This window comes from Crocodylus porosus, unplaced genomic scaffold (genome assembly GCF_001723895.1).
Source record: "Crocodylus porosus isolate Cpor-Errol unplaced genomic scaffold, CroPor_comp1, whole genome shotgun sequence".
In the NCBI taxonomy this organism is placed as follows: domain Eukaryota; kingdom Metazoa; phylum Chordata; order Crocodylia; family Crocodylidae; genus Crocodylus; species Crocodylus porosus.
Window position 1 is genome coordinate 6,001,432 of NW_017728886.1, and position 23,418 is coordinate 6,024,849.

The 23,418-nt window shown below is 50.9% G+C and overlaps 1 protein-coding gene across 1 annotated transcript in view; it reads left to right on the plus strand.

The window, feature by feature from the left end:
- PTH1R (parathyroid hormone 1 receptor) overlaps positions 1–23,418 on the plus strand; it is a 136,703-nt gene that overhangs the window by 65,327 nt on the left and 47,958 nt on the right. The window contains exon 2 of the mRNA XM_019529715.1: positions 9,569–9,674. Within this exon, the coding sequence (XP_019385260.1) occupies positions 9,569–9,674 (106 nt within the window). The remainder of the gene's footprint in view (positions 1–9,568; positions 9,675–23,418) is intronic.

Consider the following 23,418-nt stretch of genomic DNA (forward strand, 5'->3'; position numbering starts at 1 on the left):
ACAGCTGTAAACCTTGGGCTTTCACACCCAGGAGGTGTTTGGCCACGACAGTCACTCAAGGAGTTCATTCATACTGGTTATATGGGGCTCGTCTACATCTGTGGAGCTGCTGCCTGTAGGATGGCTCTCTTGGTGGTGCCCTTTATTGGAGGATCAAAAAGGTGAGCACTTGCACTTAGACCATGAAGAAACCCAACAGAAGCGCTCTTCCCTTGGCATAGCTGTGCCTAGACCTGGGGTTTCCTCAGCATAGCTGCGTCTGCTGGTGGTCGATCTTTCCATCTCCTTTCCTACATCACCAGGCAAGTCCAGAGGTTGTAGTGTAGACCAGAGCATTGCAATGTCAACAGCTGCGAGCTGACAACAGTTCTTGGAGGACCGCTGTGGGCTGCAGACACAGCTGCAGTGACCAACCTCAGCCATCGGGACCGGGGCCACGCAAAAACCAGAGCTGCTGAGCACAGCGGGTTGGAAACATTCCCATAGAAGAAAATTATTTTGGGCAAACATGGCTCTGATGTGCAGGAAAGGGCTCTTTTCAAAGTCTTTCTTGACTTTTTCCACCAAAAAATAAGGAAAGGGAATTAGAGAGAGGTTGGGGAGGGGAGGGCACAACTTCACTATTTCTCTCCATTTTTTTCCGCCCCCCACTTCTATGAAATTAAGTTCTTTCTTCATTGTGGGCCCAAAGAGGAGGACCATTTCCTGGTCAAGCTCTGTACTGCTCTGTTGTAGCAAAGTATTTTTAGTTTTGTGTGTACTAGCTAGCTAGCCTTTTTTTTGTGATGGGGAGCGGGTATTGCTTTTACCCATTGCTGGAAAAGGTTCACAGAGAATTATAGAAAATGAAGATTGGGATGGAGCTCAGGAGATCACGTCTAGTCCAACCCCCTGCCCCAAGCAGGACCAGCCCCAACTACATCATCCCAGACACGGCTTCGTCTAGCCGGGGCTTCGAAACCTCCAAGGATGGCGACCCCACCACCTCTCTGGGTAACCTGTTCCAGTGCTTTACTACCCTCCTAGTGAGAGAGTTTTTCCTAATATCCAAACTAAAATAGTAGCCGGCTCATTCCCGCAGCAGACTGGCTGCATGGCCTAATTCTGCATTACAACAGCAGGCGACAGGGCATCCAGGTCTTGTAGGGGGCCTGGACCCAGGTGGGAAACAGTCAGCTGTCCCAAGAAAGGGCCATGGGAAGGACCAGAGAGGGCTGTTGGAGGGGAGGAGCTCCCTCTCAGCCCCCAGAGCAAGGGATGCAGTCCAGGGAATGGCCATGGAGGGAGAGCAGGAGAATTGTTTTGTTTGGTCATTTGCCTAAATCGTGTTGAAAAGTGGAAGAACTGTGTCCCCGAAGACACACAGGCCCGGGTGAGTCCCCCCTGCTGAGCTGGGGTATCACTTATCATGTCTTGTATCATTTAACCCACCAGGTAGACATTCCCCTAGGGTGGAGGGACCTTGGTGGGGAAATAAGACCCAGAGAAATCAAATGTCTTCACCAAGGTTGTGTGAGGAGTCAGTGGCAGAGCTGGGACTTGACCCCCCCCCGGATTATGGCGACCTTGTGTCTTAGCTACAAGGGTCTCCCCTCCCTCAGTCACCACAGCACACCCAGGCTGCAGTGTCCTGGACCCTTGGTGCAGCCCCAGAGGTAAGGAGTTTAATCCTAAGGGGGATCAGGAATGGGTCTCATGGGGCAGCAAGCAGGAAAAAGCAGTTCAGTGCAGAAACCCCGGTGCAAAGGCTTGCAAGTGCAGAGCGCCTAACCTTGGCGGGTGATCCCATGGTGCAGGGTCAGTACATTTGGCCCCCGTCAGCGTCCGGTTGACTCCGGTCCTGGTAGGAGAAGTGCAGTTCCCTTGGTTCCATTGTACAGACCAAATCACTGATCCCCCAGCTCCTGCAAGCTGCCCAGGTCCATTGGCTTTGGTAGATCTCTGAGTTGTAGCAGCTGAAGTTTGGGCTGCAGAGCTGGGCAAAGCAGGGTGGAAGAAGCATGTCTCTCCGGCACCCTTTGACCTTGATATAATGGTCCTGATCCTAGCTGCCGTGTCTGCAGGAGCAGTGAGGAAGAGAGTCTGTTCTGTCAGAGGCTTCAGCCCTGAGCTGAAATCCTGACTTCTGCCCCCGAAATCTTCTCATGCTTGGTTTGATGTCACTTTCTGATCGGCCCAGCTTCCAGGGGCTGCCAACTCCACCGACACACCTAGAAGCAACATATCAGACACCTGGGCATGAGTTGGCTCTGGATACCCGTGCACTCGGACGCACAAAAGCCCATGCCGCGTGTCTCTGATTTGGTGAATGTATAAGGTGCACATCAATCCTGCTGTCCTCCGTGAAGCCAAGCAGGTCTCAGCAGCACAGAAACCAGCCCAGACCCCCCATGCAACAGGCTGCACAACTGCCTTTGCACCTGATCCAAAGCCTATTGGCATGAACGCAGCAGGCCTTGTGATCCTGCATGCGAGGCGCATGACCCGGTTTCTCCTATGGCTCAACCCCTCTGCCTTTGAGTTCTTTAATCCCTGGAGCGTGCTCTTTAATTTCCACGCGTGCCCTCTCTCCTCCAGGTAAAGCTATGGAGAGCCCGCTTGCAAAGCCACCCATTCACTCGCAGACCCTTGTATCGGGCCTGGTTGTAACATTTTCAACCTTGACCAGGAATCTATATTTGCTTTTTTTTTGCTATTTTTTTGATATGCTGCCAGAGAGGTTTCACAAAAAGGATAGTGTTATTCCTTCAAATGAATCCCATAAACAAGGATGAATATGACTTCTCCGCTGAGACTTGGGGTTTACTTTAGCGGCTGGGAGATCAGCCAGTGAAATCGAAATACCAGAAAACATTATCATAATTACCCCATGATCTTCTCTAGGGGCGAAGAAAAACCCAGTGAAGCTGATTTTTACAAGGCCTGGATAGAATCTCTATCTTGTCCTCCCCAGCTTGGCTAACATCCTGCCGCGCATTTCTGCATTTTGTTAACATAGAAACGGTTACTAGAGCTTTTTCCTGCAAGAAACTTTCTTTGGCGAGGTGATATGAAGCCAAGAAGCGCAAGCCATGGGGCAGGGGGGGAACAGCAGCAGGTCTTATCTCAGTTGCAAGCAATCTCCCCCTTCTCCTTGCAAAGCTCTCCTGCTTCACCTTGGCTCTGCGCTCTGCTCGAGCAAGGGGCTCGGCAGATTTTGTTGCTGATGCCGTGCCCCAAACCCCACGGAAGAGCCCAGAGGCCGCATTCATGGAAGCTGAGTGTATAGGGATAAAGTTAGAATTTAGGGACACTCTCTAATTTAGAAGAGTTGGGAATTGAGAGCTGGCCCCTCAGGTAGAAACTGTAAGTTGGAGACAGGGGGAGGCCAAGGGTCTGCAGAGGTTGCCTGGTGCTCCACAATTAAAGCTTGTTGTCTGATGCTTCTCATTCACACATGCACGCGTTTATTGAGCCCAGTGATGACCACAAGAAAAGGGTATAAATCCCACAGGTGTAAGAGATAAACACCTGCAGGGCCTTTAAATTCTGGTCAAGCTTCTCTAGCTGCATGAAGGTCTGGTACCCGTTCATGCAGCGACCATCGCGGCAGATCTCAGGGACGGACAGTGGGCCATGTGGCTCTGCACCCACAGGGTGGGATATGGGATGTATAGGGAAACTGTAGTTTACCCTCTGGCAGTGGCTTGTAGCTGTGCCCAACGGTGGTCGCTGATAGCTGCTGTCACTGCAGGTCTGTTTGGCCTGAGATTTAGGGTTTTCCTTGACAGCAAAGTCTTGATGCTGCATGTGTAAAGCAGCAAGTGCTGAAAGGTGGCATTATGTGGGTGTGAGGTCTAAGATGTGTGTGTGTGTGTGCATACGCACGCACGTGTGTGTGTGCACTATGCAGCAAGAAGGCAATGGGAACAGATGGGCAGAGCACTGGGCTGGGACTCAGGAGATGTGGCTGGTATACCCCACAAGTCTGCTGGGTGATTATGGGTAGTTCCCTCCCAGTGCCTCTGTTCCAGAACAGCAGATGATGGAACAAGCTGCCCAGGCGAGCAGTCAAATCTCCTTCATTGGCAGGGTTCAAGAAAAGGCTGGAGGGGTGTCTGCCTGGGATGAGTTACAGTTCATCTGTGCTGGAGGTTGAATTAGATCACCATCAAGGTCCCATCCAACCTTAGAACACTGGGCGTGCACTTTAATGCGCATTAAGGTGTCACTTTAAAAACCGTGCCAAAGAACCTTGTTGTGCTACTTAGTTAATGCACATTCGTTAAAAAAGGTGCATGCACAGTAAGCATCCTTTAAAAACTGTGGGCACGTTTACACATACGCTTTAATACACTTTAGCCTATTTTAATGTGCATTAAAGCGTCACTAACAAAACTGTGCAATTTAGTTAATGCACATTAAAACAGGCTAATGTGTAGTAAGCGTCACTTAAGAACTGTGCTCTTTAGTTAAGACAGGCTAATGCGCGTTTTCCTAGTACCTCACAATGGAGGTACTATACTTAAAGCGCATCAACTAAAGCACTTTTAATGCATGTGTAGACACACCCTGTGCTCTTTAGCTAATGCTCATTAAGACAGGCAAATGTGCATTTTCCTAGGAGGTACTAGATTTAATGCGCATTAACTAAAGTGCATTACGCATGTGACGATGTGTCCCCTGCGTTTTGGAATCTCCCCCTGCCTGAGAACTGAAGCACAGAGCCATCAAACTGGCCTGCTTGGGAGGTTGGCATTGAACCATCCTGCAAAGTCTCAAGTGGGGCCTTGGATTTGGGGCACCCTCCAGGGCCTGCTTGAAACCTGTTGTTTGGAGGTGTCAAATGCCTGTGGTGCCCATCAGCTCGCGATGGGGCAGGGATGAGCCCCTCTGGGAACAGTGCCCAGCTCAGTTCCTATCAGGCAACCGACATGGAAGACCGCCAGAATCAATGACCGCCTTGCAAAGGTTAACCCCAGTCATTAACAGCCCAAATGCCAGCACCTCTGGAAAGAGAAGCACTGATTGAGTATCGTGGTGTCCAGAGGCGTCAGATGAGCAAAAAAGTCAGCCTAAGTGTTTGCTAACCTCTTTAGCTGGGAGCCTTTTGCAAATAGTTTGGGACCAAAACTGAGGCTTGCTTGTGAAGAAGGAAGCATGGCAAAACCCAGTATCGGTGGCTGCAAATACACCCATGTTGCAGTGGACACGGGTCTGCTGCTTTATTTTGGTCTTCTAGAGCAGTGTAGGAAATACCGTTGCATCCGTATTGTCTCGGGGCAGGAGACTGGAGAGGGACAATGAGAACCAAAAAGCGAGTGAATGGGAGAAGTTGCATTTCATTCTGCAGATGGAGAAGGTTTTACTGCTTTTGTATGGAAAGCACCATATTGTGGCACTGTCGCTGCCACTGATCTTCCCTGAGTGTCACAGTAGTAGGGACTTCCATAAAGCCCCAGCTCTGGGAGTCGCAGGATTTGCATCAGGCTCTTGTCTTTCATTCTGAAAAAAAAGGAGTCCCTTTCTAGTCCTTGTGGTGATGGAGAAAAGCTGGAAAGCATGACCCAAATGTATAGCATGGGCTCAAGCCCAGAGAACGTGTCTGATAAATCCAGAATATATCCCCAATCTTTATAAATCGATCCCATGATTTTTTTTTTTGAAAGGTTTGTGGATGTTTGGGGCAGTAACTAGGAAGCAGAGTATTTGGGGGGGGGGTCAGTTCAGTGCTGCCACAGCCTTCCTGTCTGGCCTTGGGCACATCACTTGACTCTTCTGGGCTCAAGTTCCCCATCTGGAGCACAGAGCTGATGTTTTCGGGTGGCTCATAACTTCTTCTAGACCGAGACCGTGCCTGACTGCATGTGTGTGTGAGCGTCGCCCAGCACAACGGGAGTCTGATCTCCAGGGGGGTCTCTAAGACACTAAGCCCCACCAATAAAATAATAAACGGAAGCCTGCAAAACAAGCAACTGCCTTAGCAAGCGGACAGCAAATGAGCTGCATGCGTTTTCCCACCGGGTGTAAGCGACAATTAAAGCGATATTAAGAACCTGCACGGATCGAATGAGCCTTTTAATGAAGACCTGGGGCTGGATCCTGCCCCATCTTCCAGGCGTCGGTGCCTTGCTGACCTTGCTCACAATCTGCACAGGTGTAAATTAGAGCAGGATTTGGCCCAGCAGTCTTTATGAGAGGGCTGGGAGGCTCCGTGTTGCTTTAAATGCAGCTCAGCCAAACATCTGGCAGGAGATGACTTTATTCTACATTAGTATGCCGGTGGTTTTGAAAGCTTCCCTGCTTCTGAGGAAGGATTTTTATGGGGGTTTTTTTAATTTTTATTTTTTTTAAGGCTTGAAAAACTCACTCCTGCTGCCTTCCAACCTCCCCTTCCTTCCCTCCCTCCCCTCTCTCCTCCAGAGCACCTAAAGTCTTGTTCCTGGGGATGTTCATCTGAGCTAACTTTTCAAAGGGGCTAAAAAAACTGTATTCCCCTGCCAGATAGACACCCTCATTCAGAATTCAAGGGGCCGCCGTCCAAGTCGACTTACTTCACTTCCAGAGGGAATCGCATCAAAGCCACATTCGTTCTGAATAACAGTGTTTGCATGGCAGCGAGGAAGAAGCGGAGGGTTAATTCAGGTCTGTTCGCTTCAAATCCGACCTCTGGTTGCTTCCCTAAGTGCCTGCAGAGAGAAGCCCCAGGACTTGCTCAAATCTGAGACGTAAAGTGAGGTCCCGTTGTCGCTTTCCTCCCTTCCCTGCCTGGGATATACATTTAATAGCCCCATCTACCTCCACCCTGCAGCTGGAAAGGCTTTAACGACTTTAAAGCCTGCATCGGATGCCGATGCAGGGGAAGCATCTGCATCCGACCTCAGATGTGCCTAATTTCATCTTCAGACCTAGCGGGCACGTGCATCCCTTGTCTAGGTGCCACCATCATCCACATGCTATGACCCAGGCCGGAGTCCCCTGCTGCTAGGCAGGGTCCGAAGTCCTGGAGACAGTCCCATGCAGCTGGAATAGATGTGCCACGTGAAAGGGGTGCAAAGGAGTACCCCCCTGACCCCTTGGCTGGTCTGCAGCAAAGGGACGCAGCCCTGGGCACTGTGTTGTCTCAGGAGTTTCTCAGCCCGCTCTGTCCTTTGGTCAGGCTTCATTGTGCTTTTACCTTTCAAAGCTGCTGTAATGCACCCAGATCCCCCCCAGCCAGGAGGACGCACATGCCCCCCAAGGCAGGTGGGCAAGAGCAAGGCCCTGAGCCTCCTCGCTTCACCCGGGGACCTTGACAGCAGCCAAGCACCGGGCAGCAAAGCCCTTTGCTCCCCAGGGCTGTCGCAGCTATAACCCGGTCGCTTCCCAAGCCCTCCAGGCTTCAAGGGCAGGACCAGCCCCAAATGCATCATCCCAGACAAGGTGGCAGCAGCTCCGGGGCTGGACAACATGACTCCCTGCCGTCTGTGTTTGCTCGGGGATTTAGGGAGGATGTGGATGGAGGCCAGTGCCATGTGGAGAAGGGCCGACGGAAGGAAGCAGCCTTGGCCAGTGGTTTGCATTGGTGGGGTAGGGCTCTGTCTTAATTTTAACCCCACTGGGATTTTGGGGAGGGAGTGTCCGGAGCAGTAGGGCTGGTATCACTGCCCAGCTGTTGCCCGGTGGTATATTTTCCTGTGCTCCTACGGTGGGGGACACATCATGCTGCCCTCAAGCACTGCTTAACGGGATGTCATAGCTGCATCCCTGCCTGCTACGGGCGCTGGCGTCCTGGGGGCGAAATGGCTCAACCACATATCCTAGCCCCTCTACTGCTTGAGCATGGGATCTTCTAAAGACCCTAAGCTGCTTATCTGGCCCTTGCTCCCCACCACAGCTGAGCACCCGGTAAGATTTAATGGATTCATCATCATCATGCTGTGTGCCCCCCATTAGCTATTAGCTCCCTTCCTTGTCCAGGTGAGCAGTGGGGGTCCTGGGGGGGCAAAGTGACTTGCCCAAGAGCTCCGAGGAAATCTGTGGCAGAGTTGAAACTCAAAGGCGCTTCACCCAATGTCTGCACGCCTCAGTTTCCTTATCTGTACTTCATAACTGTTTCCCAAGTCCTTTAGAAGAGACCGTGAGTGTCCTGCCTTGCAAAGGAGTGAGGTACAGGTGAGCACCCCCAGCACAGACGGGGCGAGGGTCTGGGACGAGGCAGTTGGTTCTTCCCCAGCACCATTCCCCGGGGATGTGGCAAGTTCCCAGTCCCTGACCATCTTTCAATTGAGCCTGTCTCTCCCCCTGCAAGAGCAACTCTCCTCCGGGGCTGCATGGAGGAATCGGCTGCTGCAATTGTGCAGAAGCAAGCCCATCTCTTCCGGCCTTGCAGCCCGGGGACCCGAGGAAGCCCCTTCTGAGTGTTGCGCGTTGAGGAGCTCAGCAAGTGCCGCTGAATAAGGGCTGGTGTAGCCAGACGCACAGTAACTCTCCTAATGAAGGCAGCAAAAATCTGAGTCTTGTGTCATGTGCAACAGGCAATCGGAAAGCAGCCAAAGTGCATGGGGATGCAGGGAGATCCTTGAGTATGGACACTTCCTTTCCAATCAGCTCTCCATCTTCAGGTCCCTCTTAAATTGTCCCTTGGGCATGGACTAGGTCAGAAGCACCTGACAAGGGGACAGCGGGCTTGGATCGGCAACTCTGTCAATGTAGGAGACGATTATCCAAATTGGAAGAGTCCAGTTGAAACGGGACTGCGGTGTTACACTTCATTGAATGAAGCCGGTATTGGGCATTTTTTGCCATCTGATCCCATACGACTTATGGCACATGGCTTGTGAGGAGAGGCTGGGGGAACGGGGCTAATGTAGTCTGCAGAAGAGAAGACCGAGGGGGACTGAATAGCAGCTTTCACCTCCCTGCCGGGGGGCTGCAAAGAGGATGGCGCTGGGCTGGTCTCAGTGGGGGCAGACGACAGGACAAGGAGCAATGGGCTCAAGCTGCAGCAAGGGAAGTTGAGGCTGGATATTGGGAAAAACTATCTCACTAGGAGGGGGGTGGAGCACTGGAATGAGTTACCCAGAGAGATTGGGGACAGTCCTGCTTGGAGCAGGGGGCTGGACTAGATGTGACCTCCTGAGCTCCCTTCAACCCTCGTTGATACTTTTCTATGATTCTGTGTTGTGGACTCTCCATCCTTGGGGATTTTGAAGACCCGGCTCAACAAAACCTTGTCTGGGATGATGCATTTGGGGCTGGTCCTGCTTGGAGCAGGGAGTTGGACTAGATGTGACCTCCCAAGGTCCCTTCAACCCTCATCATCTATTAGTCTATGTGAAGGACCAAGCCAAAAAAAAACCTCCTATGAGTCTATGTGAAGGACCAAGCCAAAAAAAAACCTCTGCCTATTAAATTTTTGTGCTGTGCAATATTTTGTCCTTAAATGCAATGCCTCAGAGCTTCTGGTACAGTGTCTCCAAACCCAGCAAGGCCGGCCCAGGCACTGGAGATCTTCTGCCGGCCTGCCGGGACGTGCTGCGTACCAGCCTGTTGCACCCGCCGCGTTGCCGGCAGCCAGAACTGATGCCTTGTGCCTCTCTCCTCGCAGGTGGATGCGGACGATGTCATCACCAAGGAGGAGCAGATCTTCCTGCTGCTAAAAGCCAAGGCCAAGTGCGAGCGACACCTGAAAGCCAAGGTGCCCAAGGTGCACGGTGAGTGTCCCCCCTGCTGAGACAGCTGCATCCTGTATCCGGACTCCATGACCCCTGATCTCCAGCCACGGGCTGGGTCCGGGAACGGGGGGATCAGGCCTCTCGGCAGACGTCAAAGCCGCGTGGGCTGCCCATCCCCTGCAAAGGGGCCTGGGTTTGTTTTGAGTCTCTCCTCCGCTTGCTTTCTATTTTGGGCTGCTAATCAGTGCCAGATGGAAGGGGGGTTGCTGGGATGCACTCATGTGAGTGACTAAACGGTCCGTCAGCAATTTCACAGCTGTTAATTACCAGCGCTGCGGCGGCAGGACCAACGTGCCACCCAGCACGCTGCGGGGGCTCCTGGCCCCGGGCCCCACTGCTCCTACCGCACGTGGGTGGGACCCCCACCCCCATATACCAGCCCTCTGCCCTGCTCCAGAGGGCAGGTGAAGCCCTGAGGGCACCTGCGGGCAGACGTCTCTGTTACCTGCAAGCCCACAGCAGCCGGGGGGCAGGTGTCCGGGGATGCCCAGCCCATGCCCCAGAGGTTGGCAGCCGGGGTGCATGTCTCTGCGTCCATCCGAGCCCCATGCCAAAGCTGGTAGTGCACAGATGGAAAAGCCCAGCTGCTGCTTTCCCTTCGGGGCTGCACCTTTGCATCCCCATGCCACATCCTGCCTGCTTCCTCCTTCCCTTCCCCAATCAGCGCCTCGCTGAACAGCACCTGTGCTGGGCCTGGCTGTGTTTTTGACTGGGAAACCTGCATTGCAGTTTCCCATGGGACTGTGGTGCTGCTGGCATGCTTGGGCTAGAGATTTCTGTGCTCCCTACTCAGAGAGCATGGCGCTGCACATTGCATAGGGACCTCCCGTTGCACAGACCCCTGCGCTCTCCATGTTATCCTCTCCTCCACCGTGCAGGGACCGAAAGCTATATTTAAAGGCAGCTCTGGAGGATTAAGGCTGGGATAAGGGCCAAGCATGTGCCCTTCTCTATGTACAGTGCTAGCTTCTTCAGGGACCCGGGTTGCTCTGCATTTGGAAGGGATCCCGCTGCCTTGTCTGTCCTGTTCCTGACCTGGTTCAGATTTCCAAAGGCCTGCATGGGGATAAGGCAATCGGGACTCATAGTAGAGATGATACATATCTGTTATTTAGACCAACGAGATTTTTGCAAAAAAAAAACCTCTTTAATTTTTTTGCATAAACAAGCATCAGAGAAAAGATTGTAAAAGTTCTCCTGGGTAGAAATGAAAGTCCATTATTTCTGATTGCCTTTCCCTCTAGACCGATACAGCTACAACCTGGATGCCTGCCTCCCTGGGGACAAGGTATTCATACCCCTTGGGCAGGGTCTTTGCTTCACCCTATTGCTGCTGTGTAGATCCCGGGGGGCAGAGGAAGGAGCATCCTGGTTGTTACCCAGGTAGTTGTTGCCATGATTATGTTTCCAGGCAGCGGCGGTTGGGGAATGGTTGGGAGACTTTGGTGTCCTGGATGATGTGCAGCATGAAAGCGATAAGGGCAATGCCTTTTCAGGAGTGAGCGTCTTTCTTGACCACCCTGAAGACCTGCAGCAATGCCTGGAGACCACTGGGTATGGCCCCATGTAGGAGCATTGTCCAGATTACCACTGCCTCCCTCCTGGTCAGACTAAGGTTATGCTTGCAATGCAGTCAGAGGGGTGATTGCAGCACACAAAGACATACCCATGTTGGCTGTAAGCTTCCTGGCCTGGATAGCAATAGCACGGTAGCCCTGGTAGCCCAGCCTCCATGTGAGCAAGGGCCTCCAGTACATCCGTGGAAGGCTTGCACAGCCCATGTGTTGCTTTGCTTTGCCTATTCCAGTTCCTGAGCTAAATTATAGCAAGTTTGGGTCGATCTACACCTGCCACCGTTGCACTCTGCAGTGCAGGTGTAGGTACTCTGCAGGGAAAGGCTCCGGAGAGCTAATGTTTGCCAGTGTTTCCAGAGCTGCCTCTGCCATGCATGCAACAGAGGGCAGCTCTTCAAAAATATTAAAAAATGCCATATGCTGGACCCGTCCATAGGTCTTGCACAGTGTCAGAGAAGAGGTGCCAAGGGAGAGGATAAACAGGGCGCTTCCAAACTCCTCCCCACCCCCAGCTCCTCTCCCATTGCAGCTTCCAGCCTGCAGAGGTGTAGGAAGTCCAGCTGTGTGGGATGTGGGATGAGACGCATTGACCCTGGGGCCCAGTCGGCGATTCCTAATGGGACCATTGTCAATTGGAAGATGCTGTGTTGTCGCAGTCAAAACTGTCTGTAGGACACACGCCAGTTGGGATGACATTTTATTTTAGAAAAAGTACTTGGTGGAGAGAAGTGTATTGATAAGGCCCAACCCGTCATTAAATTCATCCAGCTTTGGATCAGGGCTTCCTCATGGAGGCAGCAAAAATCTGAGTCTTGTGTCATGTGCAACAGGCAATTCAGAAAGCGTGAAAGGGTTCATTGGAAGCGCTCTGTCCAGAGGGGATATACATGTATTCGCTCCTACTCTTTGCTTAGCTGTCAGGGTGCTCAGATGCACCAAGTGGAATATAAAGTCCTACGGAGAGCAGGAACAAAACCATTGGGCTTAGTGATCGTCCAGTGGGCCTTGCCTATAGGTCTGAAAAGTCAATGTAAAGAATTCACCCATTGGTTTCCAAAGGAGTGGGACGAGCTCCTGATGCACTTGGCTTGATGGTAAATTATAATGGAAAGCAACTTGCTTTTCTAGTGCCTCATTAAGGTTCCCTTCTAAGAGGCCTTCTTATTGATTTCCAGCCTTAAGACATGCTCTTATGGGCTGCTGGAATATGAATTTCAGGTAGGGCTGCTCTTTGCATCACCATCAGAAAAGATACAAGTGGAGGGGAGGAGGAAGGCCCACACACACGCAAGGGTTATTGGGCACGTCTACGCATGCAATTAATGCAGTGCAATAAACTCCAGCGCATACCATGCCAGAGCTGATTGCTCCTGGGCGCAGCGTCTTCACACGCACCTGAGACTGCATGTTGGGCTGGGTCGGAGCAGCCCTGGCTGGCAGGGAGCCCGAGAGGGGTGTCCTGCCAGCCCGGGGTTACTCTGCCAGAGAGGCTGGCTGTGGCATGAGGACGCTTTAATGCCAGGCTAGCCGGCAGGCAGCCCCCGCACTAAAGCACGCCCATGTCCTAGCCAACCCCATCAGTGTCTACACATGCATTGCTGCACACTCAAGAATACCCCCATCGGCTAGTACTTGTGTGCACAAGTACTAACCTAGGGTGGCAGTAATTATTTCCTGGTGGCCTAATACAGCCTCCCGTATTGTCACTGAGACTTCACTGAAGACTTAATTAGGCTGCTCCTCAGCAAATGTCTCATGTAGATGCGCCTGTTATCTCACCAACTCTTCCTGGTGGGATAAAGAATAAAGATGATCCAGGCAGCTTCCCACCCCCGATAGGGATCTCTAATCTACAAAAGTGTTTTCCAGTCGAGGACAACTAGGAAGGTTGGTCGTGTGAGAGATCTTGCCTTTAATGCGAAACAGCTTCTTACCCCCCCTCACCCCCGAAACACGAAGACACGGCTTTTTGCACTGGCCCTCTGTGCAATCCATAGGCATTTGATTTAAAAGAAGACTACCCCTGGGAAATCTCTTCCGGTCTACAAAAGCACTCCATTTCCAGGAAGCCTCATGCAATTCAGAGAAAACAGATCCATCCTCCTCCTAGAAGATGGATGGCTTTTAGGCGCCCGACGTGACTTGGGAGCAGCAGAACGAAAGCCTGGGATCTGCGTTTCGTTAGCCCTAATGAGATTAGCTGCTTGGCTGAGGCTCTGTAAGCAGAACCACCCAAGGGCCGACTTCACAGTCAGTTGAAAAGCGGTTTGGGCTGCTCCGTTTTTCTTCCTTGCGGAGGAATCCCGCACCTGGTTTTGTTTTGCAGCGACGCATCCCGGGGTGCAGAGATGCACGGCACTTTCCACACGAGATGGAGCGGAGGGACACATTTCTCCTTGGCAGCTCCGTGCGAGAGACCACCGGAAAGCTGCAGTGCCGTCAAAGCAGTGGGTGGCTGCGGAGGCCACCTCCCACCGCGCTGGCATGTAGGCCGCTCGTCCTTGGAGCCAGCCCTACCCACCTTACCCGCAGCAAGGCCTCTGGGGCCGTAGCCAACTTCTGGGCTGTTGTAGGGCGCGGTATCCTGCAAGGTGTGGGGACAGTGGTGGGAAATCCGGGTGCTCTTGCAGAGCCAGGGCAATCTCTCCCCCTCCGTTTTTCCCTCCCGCGTTCGGTCTGCCGGGTCAACGTTGAGTCAAAGCTGCCCAAGACAAGGCTTATCTCTCCACGTGCATCTGTAGCCTATCCGCCACCATGTTTCTGGAGTAGCCAGCGTCTCTTCAGGGGGATTACAGGAATGTCGCTTTTTCCCTCCCTATGGGATGCTAACCTTGTGGACATCCATACTCCTCTTTAGGAGTAGGATAGGATCTGGTGAGGCTATTCGTTTTTTCCATTCGTATTGACCACCAAGTGCCCTCTGTCCTTGCAGAAGCACCTATAATTTGGTATGAGCAGTACCAGTATTAAGCAGCTGTGGCTGCTCCACCTTCCTTTGACCGGGAAAGGCTTGTCCAGAAGCTGGACTGAGCCTGAGTTGCAACTTGGTTGTCTCACCAGGGAGGTGAATTGGCCCCATATGCAGAACGGGGCCAGCACTTGGCCCCCAAGGCCCCTTTGGCCTCCCTTCAGTTCGATCCCGGGGTGCAGGGTGGGTGCCTCGCTGGTGAGAAACAATGTGGCCCTTGCAGGGTCTTCAGGAAGTTGGGCCAAACCGAGGCAGCTTCCCCCCGGAGAAGAAAAGCCACGTGCTGGATGCGCGAGCCACCACGAAGCGAGTGCACGTGGTGAATGCTGCTCCAGGGAGCGTTGGCTTCTGGTGGCCTCCGAAGCGATGCACGCTCCAGCCTTGCGGTTTGGTGATGTCAATGGGATTTCTCCAAGACACGGACGGCTGATCCGAGCCTTGGGAGCCCTCCAGCGTCTTGTCGTCGCAGGTGGCAATGAATCCACGCCCGCGGTGGTGAAGGGGCCCGTATTGCGGAGCAGTTGAGAGGTAGGACCTGACCCGCACCCGGCAGATGTGACCAAAGCGATGTCGGCTGGAGCAGATGGCCCACAGACCTGAGTCTTGACTCTCACCAGGCAGGGGTGGGTGGCATTGGTCAGTCCTTCTGCGCGGGTGAACGTCCCGCTTAGGAGGATTGCAGTCGGCCTCCTTCAAAGCCGCTCCCAGGTTGAAGCGGGGAAGAAGCTCCCGCCTGCTTTCTGTGCTGCTGAACAGCTCCTCCGCGAAACCTCAGAGCGTACTCTTGCATTTCTGTGGTGAGAGCAGCCTTCCCTCTATGCACGTTGGCTCCCATCCTCGTTCAATATTTGTGCCTTCAGCTCAAGACGAGGTTCTCGTTAGTGCCCGAGTGAAAAATGAAACGAGGACATGCAAAATCGCCCGAGTCAGGGCTGTCCCCTGCACTGCACCATGCCATGCAGAGTCCCTGGGTCCCCTTGAGCCTCCCAGCTGTGGGGTGCCTCAGTCCTGTGGGCGATTCCTGGGGAAATGCAGAAGCTGGAGGAGGGAAGGGGAACCTGGAGCAGCAAGCAGCAAGGGAGCGATGAGGGAGAAGGCCTGGACTGGGACTAAGAGCCACAAGTTAACCCCTTGGCGGGCTCACGGTGCCCATAGGCTGCCAGTTGGACAGCCATCACCTAAGTGACTTAGGAGCTTGTGTCCATGGGACTTCAGGACATTTGAAAATCCCAACCTGACTGTGTGTCCTGGGGTTTCATTCATGGCACATCTGTGTTGCTTCTCTGGCAGAGCTGTACTGGCTTCAGGAAGGCTGGCTTGGGGTTTTTTAATTTATTTATTCACTTTTCGGTGTGATTGATAAATGGAACAATAAAAAAACTGGTTGGGATTGAACTGAATTTTGTATTTCTGAAATGACTTGGGGGGGGGGAAAGAGAGTGATTTCATGGAAACTGCAATTCATAGTTGTGTTTCTTGGGTGCTTATAAGAAAAGCAAGTCATGGTCTCGCTAAAGGAAGAGGGGACGTTGCCCCATGGCAGGATACACCTGCCGTCCCTGGGGCGCTTGGTTGCAATACCTGTCCAAAATTGGGCCAGAGGTGGATTTGAACTCACCTCTCCACCCCCATGCTCCAGGGTTGCTTTCTTTTGATCCCTTTTTTTTTCTTCAATATGTTTAAACTAGCTACCCACTCATCGATGCAGCAGGTGAATGGCTGAGCCACATGGAGAAACGCGGTCTCTTCCATTTATTCGGGTGAACATTTTTCAGGGAACTGTAGGCAGGTTGAACTCATCAATGAAGATAGTAACGGGGCATGTCGCATATCCCCCTGTCGACTGGCTGCCAATACTATCAGGGACGCAACACAACTAAGAAGGCGGAAGGCAACTCTTGGCCTTGCTCAGCAAGCCCAACAAAACCAGCAGCACCTGCTTCATGAAGACTTGGAGCAACCTGTACATACGCGACTAAAGTTGAGACGCTCATTTAGACGGGAGGTGCGAGTACTGTTGCACACACAGCGTGGAGGTGGGAGCAGCGTCCTATGGGCACTTGTGCAACCCTACAAAAAGTGGGATGAGACTGAGTCAGTGCTTCATAAGCAACTCAACGCCCTATCCACCCGGGCACGAGCTCTCCCACAACTTATGGATTAAACCAAACAGGATTTGCTCTGGAGCTGGATGCTTTAATGCCGCACTCTCTAAGATCAGCTTAAAGGACAGTCCGATGTGCAAGTGTGGTGATGCACCGCAGCCGGCTGACCAACTCCTCACATGTGCAGCACACCCGTGCACCCCAGATGAGGACTTGGCCAGCATCAAGGATGCAGGAGCCCATTTTTCATCAGTTTTTCCAACCTAGCCCCCCCTGCTCTGTCCCTGCAGCTGACATGATTTGGTAAACCCAGCTTTTTCCCCCTAGCCCATCTACAGTTCCCTGAAAAACAGCCTCGATGAATGGAGGCGACGTCATTTCTCCTCATGGTTCTGCCATTGTGTTGCGGTCTCGCCCTGGAAAAGTCCTTTCTGCTCCACGTATCTGCCTGTCTTGTCTAATGAGATTGCAAGTTCTTCTTTAAGTACGCATGCATCTGGATGTTGTGAGTAAGCCAAGCCCCTCCATGACCTGATTCCTCCTCTCTGGAAGGTCTGTTGAGGTATATTCTGTCCAGGAGAGGCTGGAAATAAGGATGCAACTGATGCTTGGTGGCAAAAAACATCTGAAAAAAGTCTAACTAGCATCCCTGTTCATGCTGCCTAAGACAACAGGGTCAGACCTCAGTTGTATCCACGATATGGGTCCCTGCTTTGGAGATCCGCGCCGGGCCGCCCACCATTTTGGGCGAGCATGCCACACATTAAGCCACATGCTTTCCCCAAGGGCCACGCTGACCCTTGCCCTTGCAGAGCCCTTGCAGAGTAATAAGTCCTGGCCTCCTGTTAACTCAAGGGCTGCCTCATTAGACTCAAGACACCCCTCAGGAAACACCAGCTCTTTCATTTCCTTTTTGATGACAGAAAAATGGTAGAGCAATTCTTCTGTGGCCATGAGCTGAGACAGCCCACAACAGGTCAGGGTGCTTCTGACCGCATGACTTCCCATTTGAAATCTCTGGGTTTAACTCGTGAATCATGTCTTTGCATAATGTTAGCACGGCGAGGTGTGCAACACCCGTAAAAGGCTCCCACGGGGCCCGGTTGAGAATCACTGCTCTATAGTCCGTTGGTTTGTCCATCCTCTCGGACGTCTCTGGTTGTTGAGGTTTTTTTCTGTAGTGCCTGCTATGTAATATCTGCAGGGAGGGTTCCCCAGCTCTCCTTGAGGCCTTCCCAGGTATCTGTCCCTTTTCAGAAATGACCATTTCTTTTTCTCCACCACCGTGTCAACACTTGAGGCAAATATCACTGGAAGATACTTCTGTAGACTTCTCTTCCCATTGCTCTTCACCCACGCTTTCCTCCCCTCCCTCGCTCATTGTGTGCTTATATCAGTCCCAAGACGATGTGCTCATCATCAATGACCTTCACTATGAAACAGCAGCGGGTAGGATGGAGGTTAGGACGGGGTGTCAAAAAATGTTTGGCGAAGCATCTTTGGCATCTGCTTCTGTGCTGTTTTTGGTCCTGAAATTCAAGGTGACGCCCAGGCAATGCAAATCCATGTGGACAAAAACCAAGGAAAAAGGACCCCAGTCAACTGGAACCTCTGAATTATCAACAGAATCATGTGAAGGAAAGTGATCCACTTTTGAAGCTGGTCAAACAGATCCTAGGCCCCGTTGTGCAGTTTTTTGGCAAACATCTGAGAGGGTTTTTTTGCTTGCTTTTCCACCCAAGTAGCTGAAGATATTGTTAATGATGTTAATTGTCATGGCCCTGTGCGTTATGTCAGAGCGACATCAATTTACAACCTCTGTAGATCCAGCCAGCTGTAGAATTCATGGTCTTTTTCTTCCTTGTGCTCATTGTGGCATATTTATGTAAAGGTGGACCAAGCCAAAGCATCCAGCTCCAGGTATAAAACTCAAAGAAGCTTGGAAGTGATCAGATATAGATATATTTGGTTTGGCCACCATAAGGAAGGGAAATAACCAACATAGTCCTCACCTGCATAAAGTTTCCCCATAGTTTGGAGCTCTGGGATACCTATGTGGTCCCATCTTCAGTGCTTTCTCCTCCATTGGGGTTGTTTAGTCTGGAGAAGAAAAGACTGGGCAGGGGATTTGGTAAGTCTTCAAATACCTGCAGGGTGATTATAAAGAGGATGGAGAGGGGCTTCTCTCTGTGGCCAGAGGAGGCAAGACTAGGAGCAATGGCCTGAAGCAGCAGTAGGGAAAATTTAGGTTGGAAATTAAGTGCAAATTCCTAACTGAGGGTGGCCAAGCATCGGACCAGGCTGCCTAGAGAAGCTGTGAAATCTCCATCCTTGGAGGTTCCCAAAAGTAGGTTGGACAGACACTTGGCTGAGCTTGTTTAGTCAGGGAAGATCCTGTCTGAAGAAGGGGCTGGACTAGATGGTCTTGTGAGGTCCCTTCCAGTCCTACTATCCTATGATCATTATGATTATTCAGTATTTATAGTCTAGGATAGTAGTGTATTTGCCTTGCTTTGGGGCTGGAATCGATCTTCCAAGGTCCCTTCCAGCCTTAATGTCTATGAAACCTATGAAGTCTACTGATGGCACACCATGAAGGAGAGAAGGAATTGGTATCAGGTTGGAGGGGATCTGTGAGCTCAGCAAAGCTGCTTAGTAATTGCTGTGAAAATACAACTGAGAGGGGGTCCACACAAACACAATGCCTGGTTATTTCTACTCTGGCCCCTCTCCATCTCCGAATGTCATGAGGATGCACGGTGGAGCACTGGCTCTCTGGTTGGAAAATGTGATCCCATCTATGCATGGAGCTCATTAGCCCTTCCCCAGGAAGCAGCCAACCTAGGAACAATAACCATCTTTCATGGAGACCTAGGCTCTCTGAAAGCAGGAGGAACTTGGGCTCTGCTGCGTCCCATCTGGCATTTTTTACCTCCCTTTCCTGGTTTTCTTGATCAGCTTCTCCTCTCCAGCTTGCTTGACTCGGCACGTTTGCAAGCCTCGCCTGCCACGCAGCGGGTAACAGGTTCCAGAGCTCCTCCTGTGGAAGTATTTGCTCTTTGTTTCTCACATCTGCTCTCAAGTATGTTAACAAAGCCTAAGTACATACAGTATGTGAATGGGATTATCTGCCTCCTCCACCAGCCTATGGTCTCTCATGCTGCACCAGTTCTGCCTTCCTGTCCATGCCAAGTCTGACTTTCATGTGGTTTTGGCGACCAATGGCATCCCTGGAAAATTGATTCATGGCCTTGGAGCTAGAATTCAATCTTCTAGGAGAAGGGCGGAGCTGAAGGGGACATCCTGAGCGGTAGCATTTGCACTTCCTGTGTGGAGGAGCAGGACTTTGCCGCATACAAAATTATCCCAGTTGAGCAGAAGGTATGTGTTTTTGGGGCAAATTTAGTTTAGCCCTGAGTGGACACACTTAAGACCATTTAAACTTGGCTGCCATTGGCTTTGACTTGCCCCTGGAACCTGCCATTTCAGGGAAAGCAAAACCAGTAGGACTCTTACGTGACCCAATGTATGTCTCTGTTTAGCTAAACTGGTTGAACATCACACTTGTCTTGCAAAGAAAGTTGCACTGGTTTAACCAATAGTGAGATTCTGAATTGATCTAGTGAAACCCCTGCTAACCAAAATTATGTGGCTTAGTTTAGTATAGCTTGTGTCAATGGGAAACAGGTTTCAGATAAATAAAAAATTCATGTGTTATTCGCAGTAAAGCAACCGTGCAGCCTGTGCGTTTATCTACACTAAATTGGTGTAAAACCCAACTTGACCATACATACAATTTATCTGTTAGACCACAGATCTCAAACTCATCCGGTCCAGTAGACCAGTTGAATGGCATGTGGCTTGCCCTGCAGGCTGGATCAGGCCCATGGACACTCCCTTGCCCCATGCCACATCCAGTGCGCACAGCATTCATGGCCCAGTCTAAGACATATACTGCACATGATGCCCACTCCAGCTGGTCCCTGACCCATGCTATACACTGCATGTGGGTCCACTTCAGACAGCACTGGGGGCTTGGATAATGGGGCTCCATGGGCTGGATCCAGCCTGCAGACTCTATCTTGGACACCCCTGCATTTGACCAAGGGCAGCATCTTCAAAAGCACTTAGACTCTTAAGCCCCATTTTCAAAAAAAGGACTTTGAAAGTGGGACTTGCCATTGACTTGCACTGAGACCCACAAAGCCTTCTGTGACTGTTGGAAAAAAGGCTGTGCTCTTTGCAGATGTGCCAGCGAATGTGGTAAGTAAGACCAAGTCAAAACCTAGCCAAGGAAAGGCAGAGCATGGTTTTCACATACCAGCAGATCACAGCAAACCCTCAGTTCCCTGCTAGCAATTCACAGGACCTGTGGACGTGAGAAAATTACCAACTCCCATGTTTTTCCTAGGCTCTGACTTTGCCTTGTTCTGGCTAACCTAAGCTGAGCCCACATCTTTTCTCCTAATTAGCACACACTCTTGGGACCTTTTGATGCTCATTCGCTTTGGTCTAAGGAATCCACTCAGGTTCAAACTGAAGTCGGCGTATTTCCAAAGGGATTTTGTGTTAAACAAGCATGATGCTGTATAATGGGCATGCCCTGAGCAGTCCTACAGGGCCAAGGAGGGTCCAAATGGCGTCTGCCTGTTGCTTCCTATATTTCCATATGGCCTTTGTGCAAATGGGCATTTCTCCTATGCCATTTTTGGCTCAGGATTCAACAGAGGGAGACCCAAAAACACATGCATGCATACACATGCAATTGCCCCGCAAGTAGTGGCTTCCTTCCTTCCTTCCTTTCTTTCTTTTCTTTCTTTTCCTTTTTTTTTTTTTAAATATATATATATATTTAGCCTCCAGATGAAAGCTGTTCAGTAGGAACAGGAAACCTGAACATTTCTTTTCTACATACGTAAATATTTCATTTCAGCAACAGTGGCTGAGCTGATGCCACCCCAAAGTCAAACCTGGAAGGCGATGAAGTGAAATTCCCAGCTATGAGCCATCTCACTTTTTTTTCCCCCCATGAATTAAATGCCTGTCTTGCCATGGTTTGGAAAAGGAGTAGGGACATTTTGCGGGGGGAGAGAGAGGGTTTTTTCTTTTTTTTAATCCAAGCCTGTTATTAGCGGAGGCCATTGCCATTGTATGCTTGGAGCCCTCAGTGTTTGCAGCTTGCCCTGAAATAGGTCTGTTTTTTTAATAAATAAACGTTTTATTTGCTGGGGGTGGAGAGAGGGGGAGGCTATTTTTAGTCAAGAAGCCATGAATATTTATCCAATGTACGTGTGTTGGCAGCCTGCATTACAGCTCCATTGTCCCTAAGGGACCTGTCCCCTGGCCTGTGCTTTCTTACCATTTAAAACAACACCCAGCCGCACCGTTCCTGATAACAGTGATCAATGCTGTCGGGTGCCCCCTGCAAGGTGCGGGAGACCATGGGGGACGGGGACTCCCAACACAGAAGAGCCCCCCGTTGTTATTTGGGCCTCCTTTCCATCCTGTTTAGTTGGCTCCCTGCAATGCCATGGCTACTGTTTGCATTCATGCTTGGGTGCTTAATGCAAAGACCCTTGAAGTTGGTGGAAGATGGTTCAGATATGTAGGTAATGGGGGGCCTGATGGATGGGATGTAGCTAAAACTGAGCAAACGAGCCGTTGCCGTTAACATCGGTTGCTGCAATACGTATGGGTTTATACCATATTCTCTTCCATACAACACGTCCTGGAATAAGAAATGCACCTTGTTTATGAACGGCCGAATGAAGGGAAAAAAGGTCTGTCCTTGTAGTACCCGAAGAGCAGCAGCAGCTGAGCCTGCTCGATGATCTGCTCTCCACGGATCAAGCGCAGACTTACTTTTGCTTTTGCCTTGCAGAAGCTTAAGGGCAAAAACTGTCATTACCGTATTTCCTCACCTATAATATGCACCCCAGTTTCCAGCAGCTGGGATCTGGGGCGGGAAAAGGTTTGTGTTGTATGCCAAAAGATCCAGTGCACTGCACTGATGATATAACTGGTAGCAAGGAAGTCCAAAGATCTATAGAGCTAGCCCGGCTTAACAGCCCAATCCTACCAACCCTTCCTTATTCACTTTAGGAGCTTTAATTGGACAAGATATAGTTGAGGGGATTATTCTAAAAAAGCAGAGTATGTGGACAGTGATGCTTAGCTGTAGCTCCCAAGTTACACTTTTGTTCTTAACAGTAATTTTGCTCATTGGTTTTTTTCTTCAAGGGGAGGACTGTGGACGTTTAGGCTACCTGGAAAACTTTGCTTTAAGGAGGTGCTGGAAGGAGGGGAGCAGTGAGTCACAGGAGACCAGATGGGAAACAGCCTTCCAGAGGCAGTGGGATAGGTTCTGACAGGGCCACTCAGTTGTGTGGGTTATGCAGACTGAAGGGATGGCAAGGAGTCTCCAAAAGAATATTAGACTGTCTGGTGAGACCAGTTAATTCAATTGTTTCAGCTGTGTCTGGATAACCTGTAATATTCAAGTGATACTTATAAGCTCCTCTTCTCTCTGGCTCTGCTGTGTACGTCTTGGGTGGGACGCATGTCAGCAGTGGGTAGTGTTACTCTCTTGACTCTAGCATGCACAGCATTTTGGGGCAGGGGCTTGGGTGCTACTAGGTGCAGGTCAGTGCACACTAGCATTGGCACATGGGTAATACTAGCAAGGCACAGGTGCTAAAAGTGCAACACTGGTGGGTACTCCAAGAGAGCAGCATATCCTCTGTGATACAGAAATGCACAAATGCACACTTACCCAAGCATACTTTGATGGGGCATACTTCCACTGACAAAGATATCCATCTCCCAGGCCCCACATAAAGAGCTCACTTGACACAGGCACCCTTATATTGAAGCTAGACCTATATGCAGACAAAGAAAGATGTAGACACTGGAAAAGACAGAAGCATGTCCACACATCCAGATAGACAGGTGTGAGGACACGTGCACATGTAGTACATGCTCACAAAAACACAACCTATTGCACCATTACATGACACAGACACGCACACACATACACATACCCTTCCCTAACTATGTTCATCCAGACAGGGCATAGT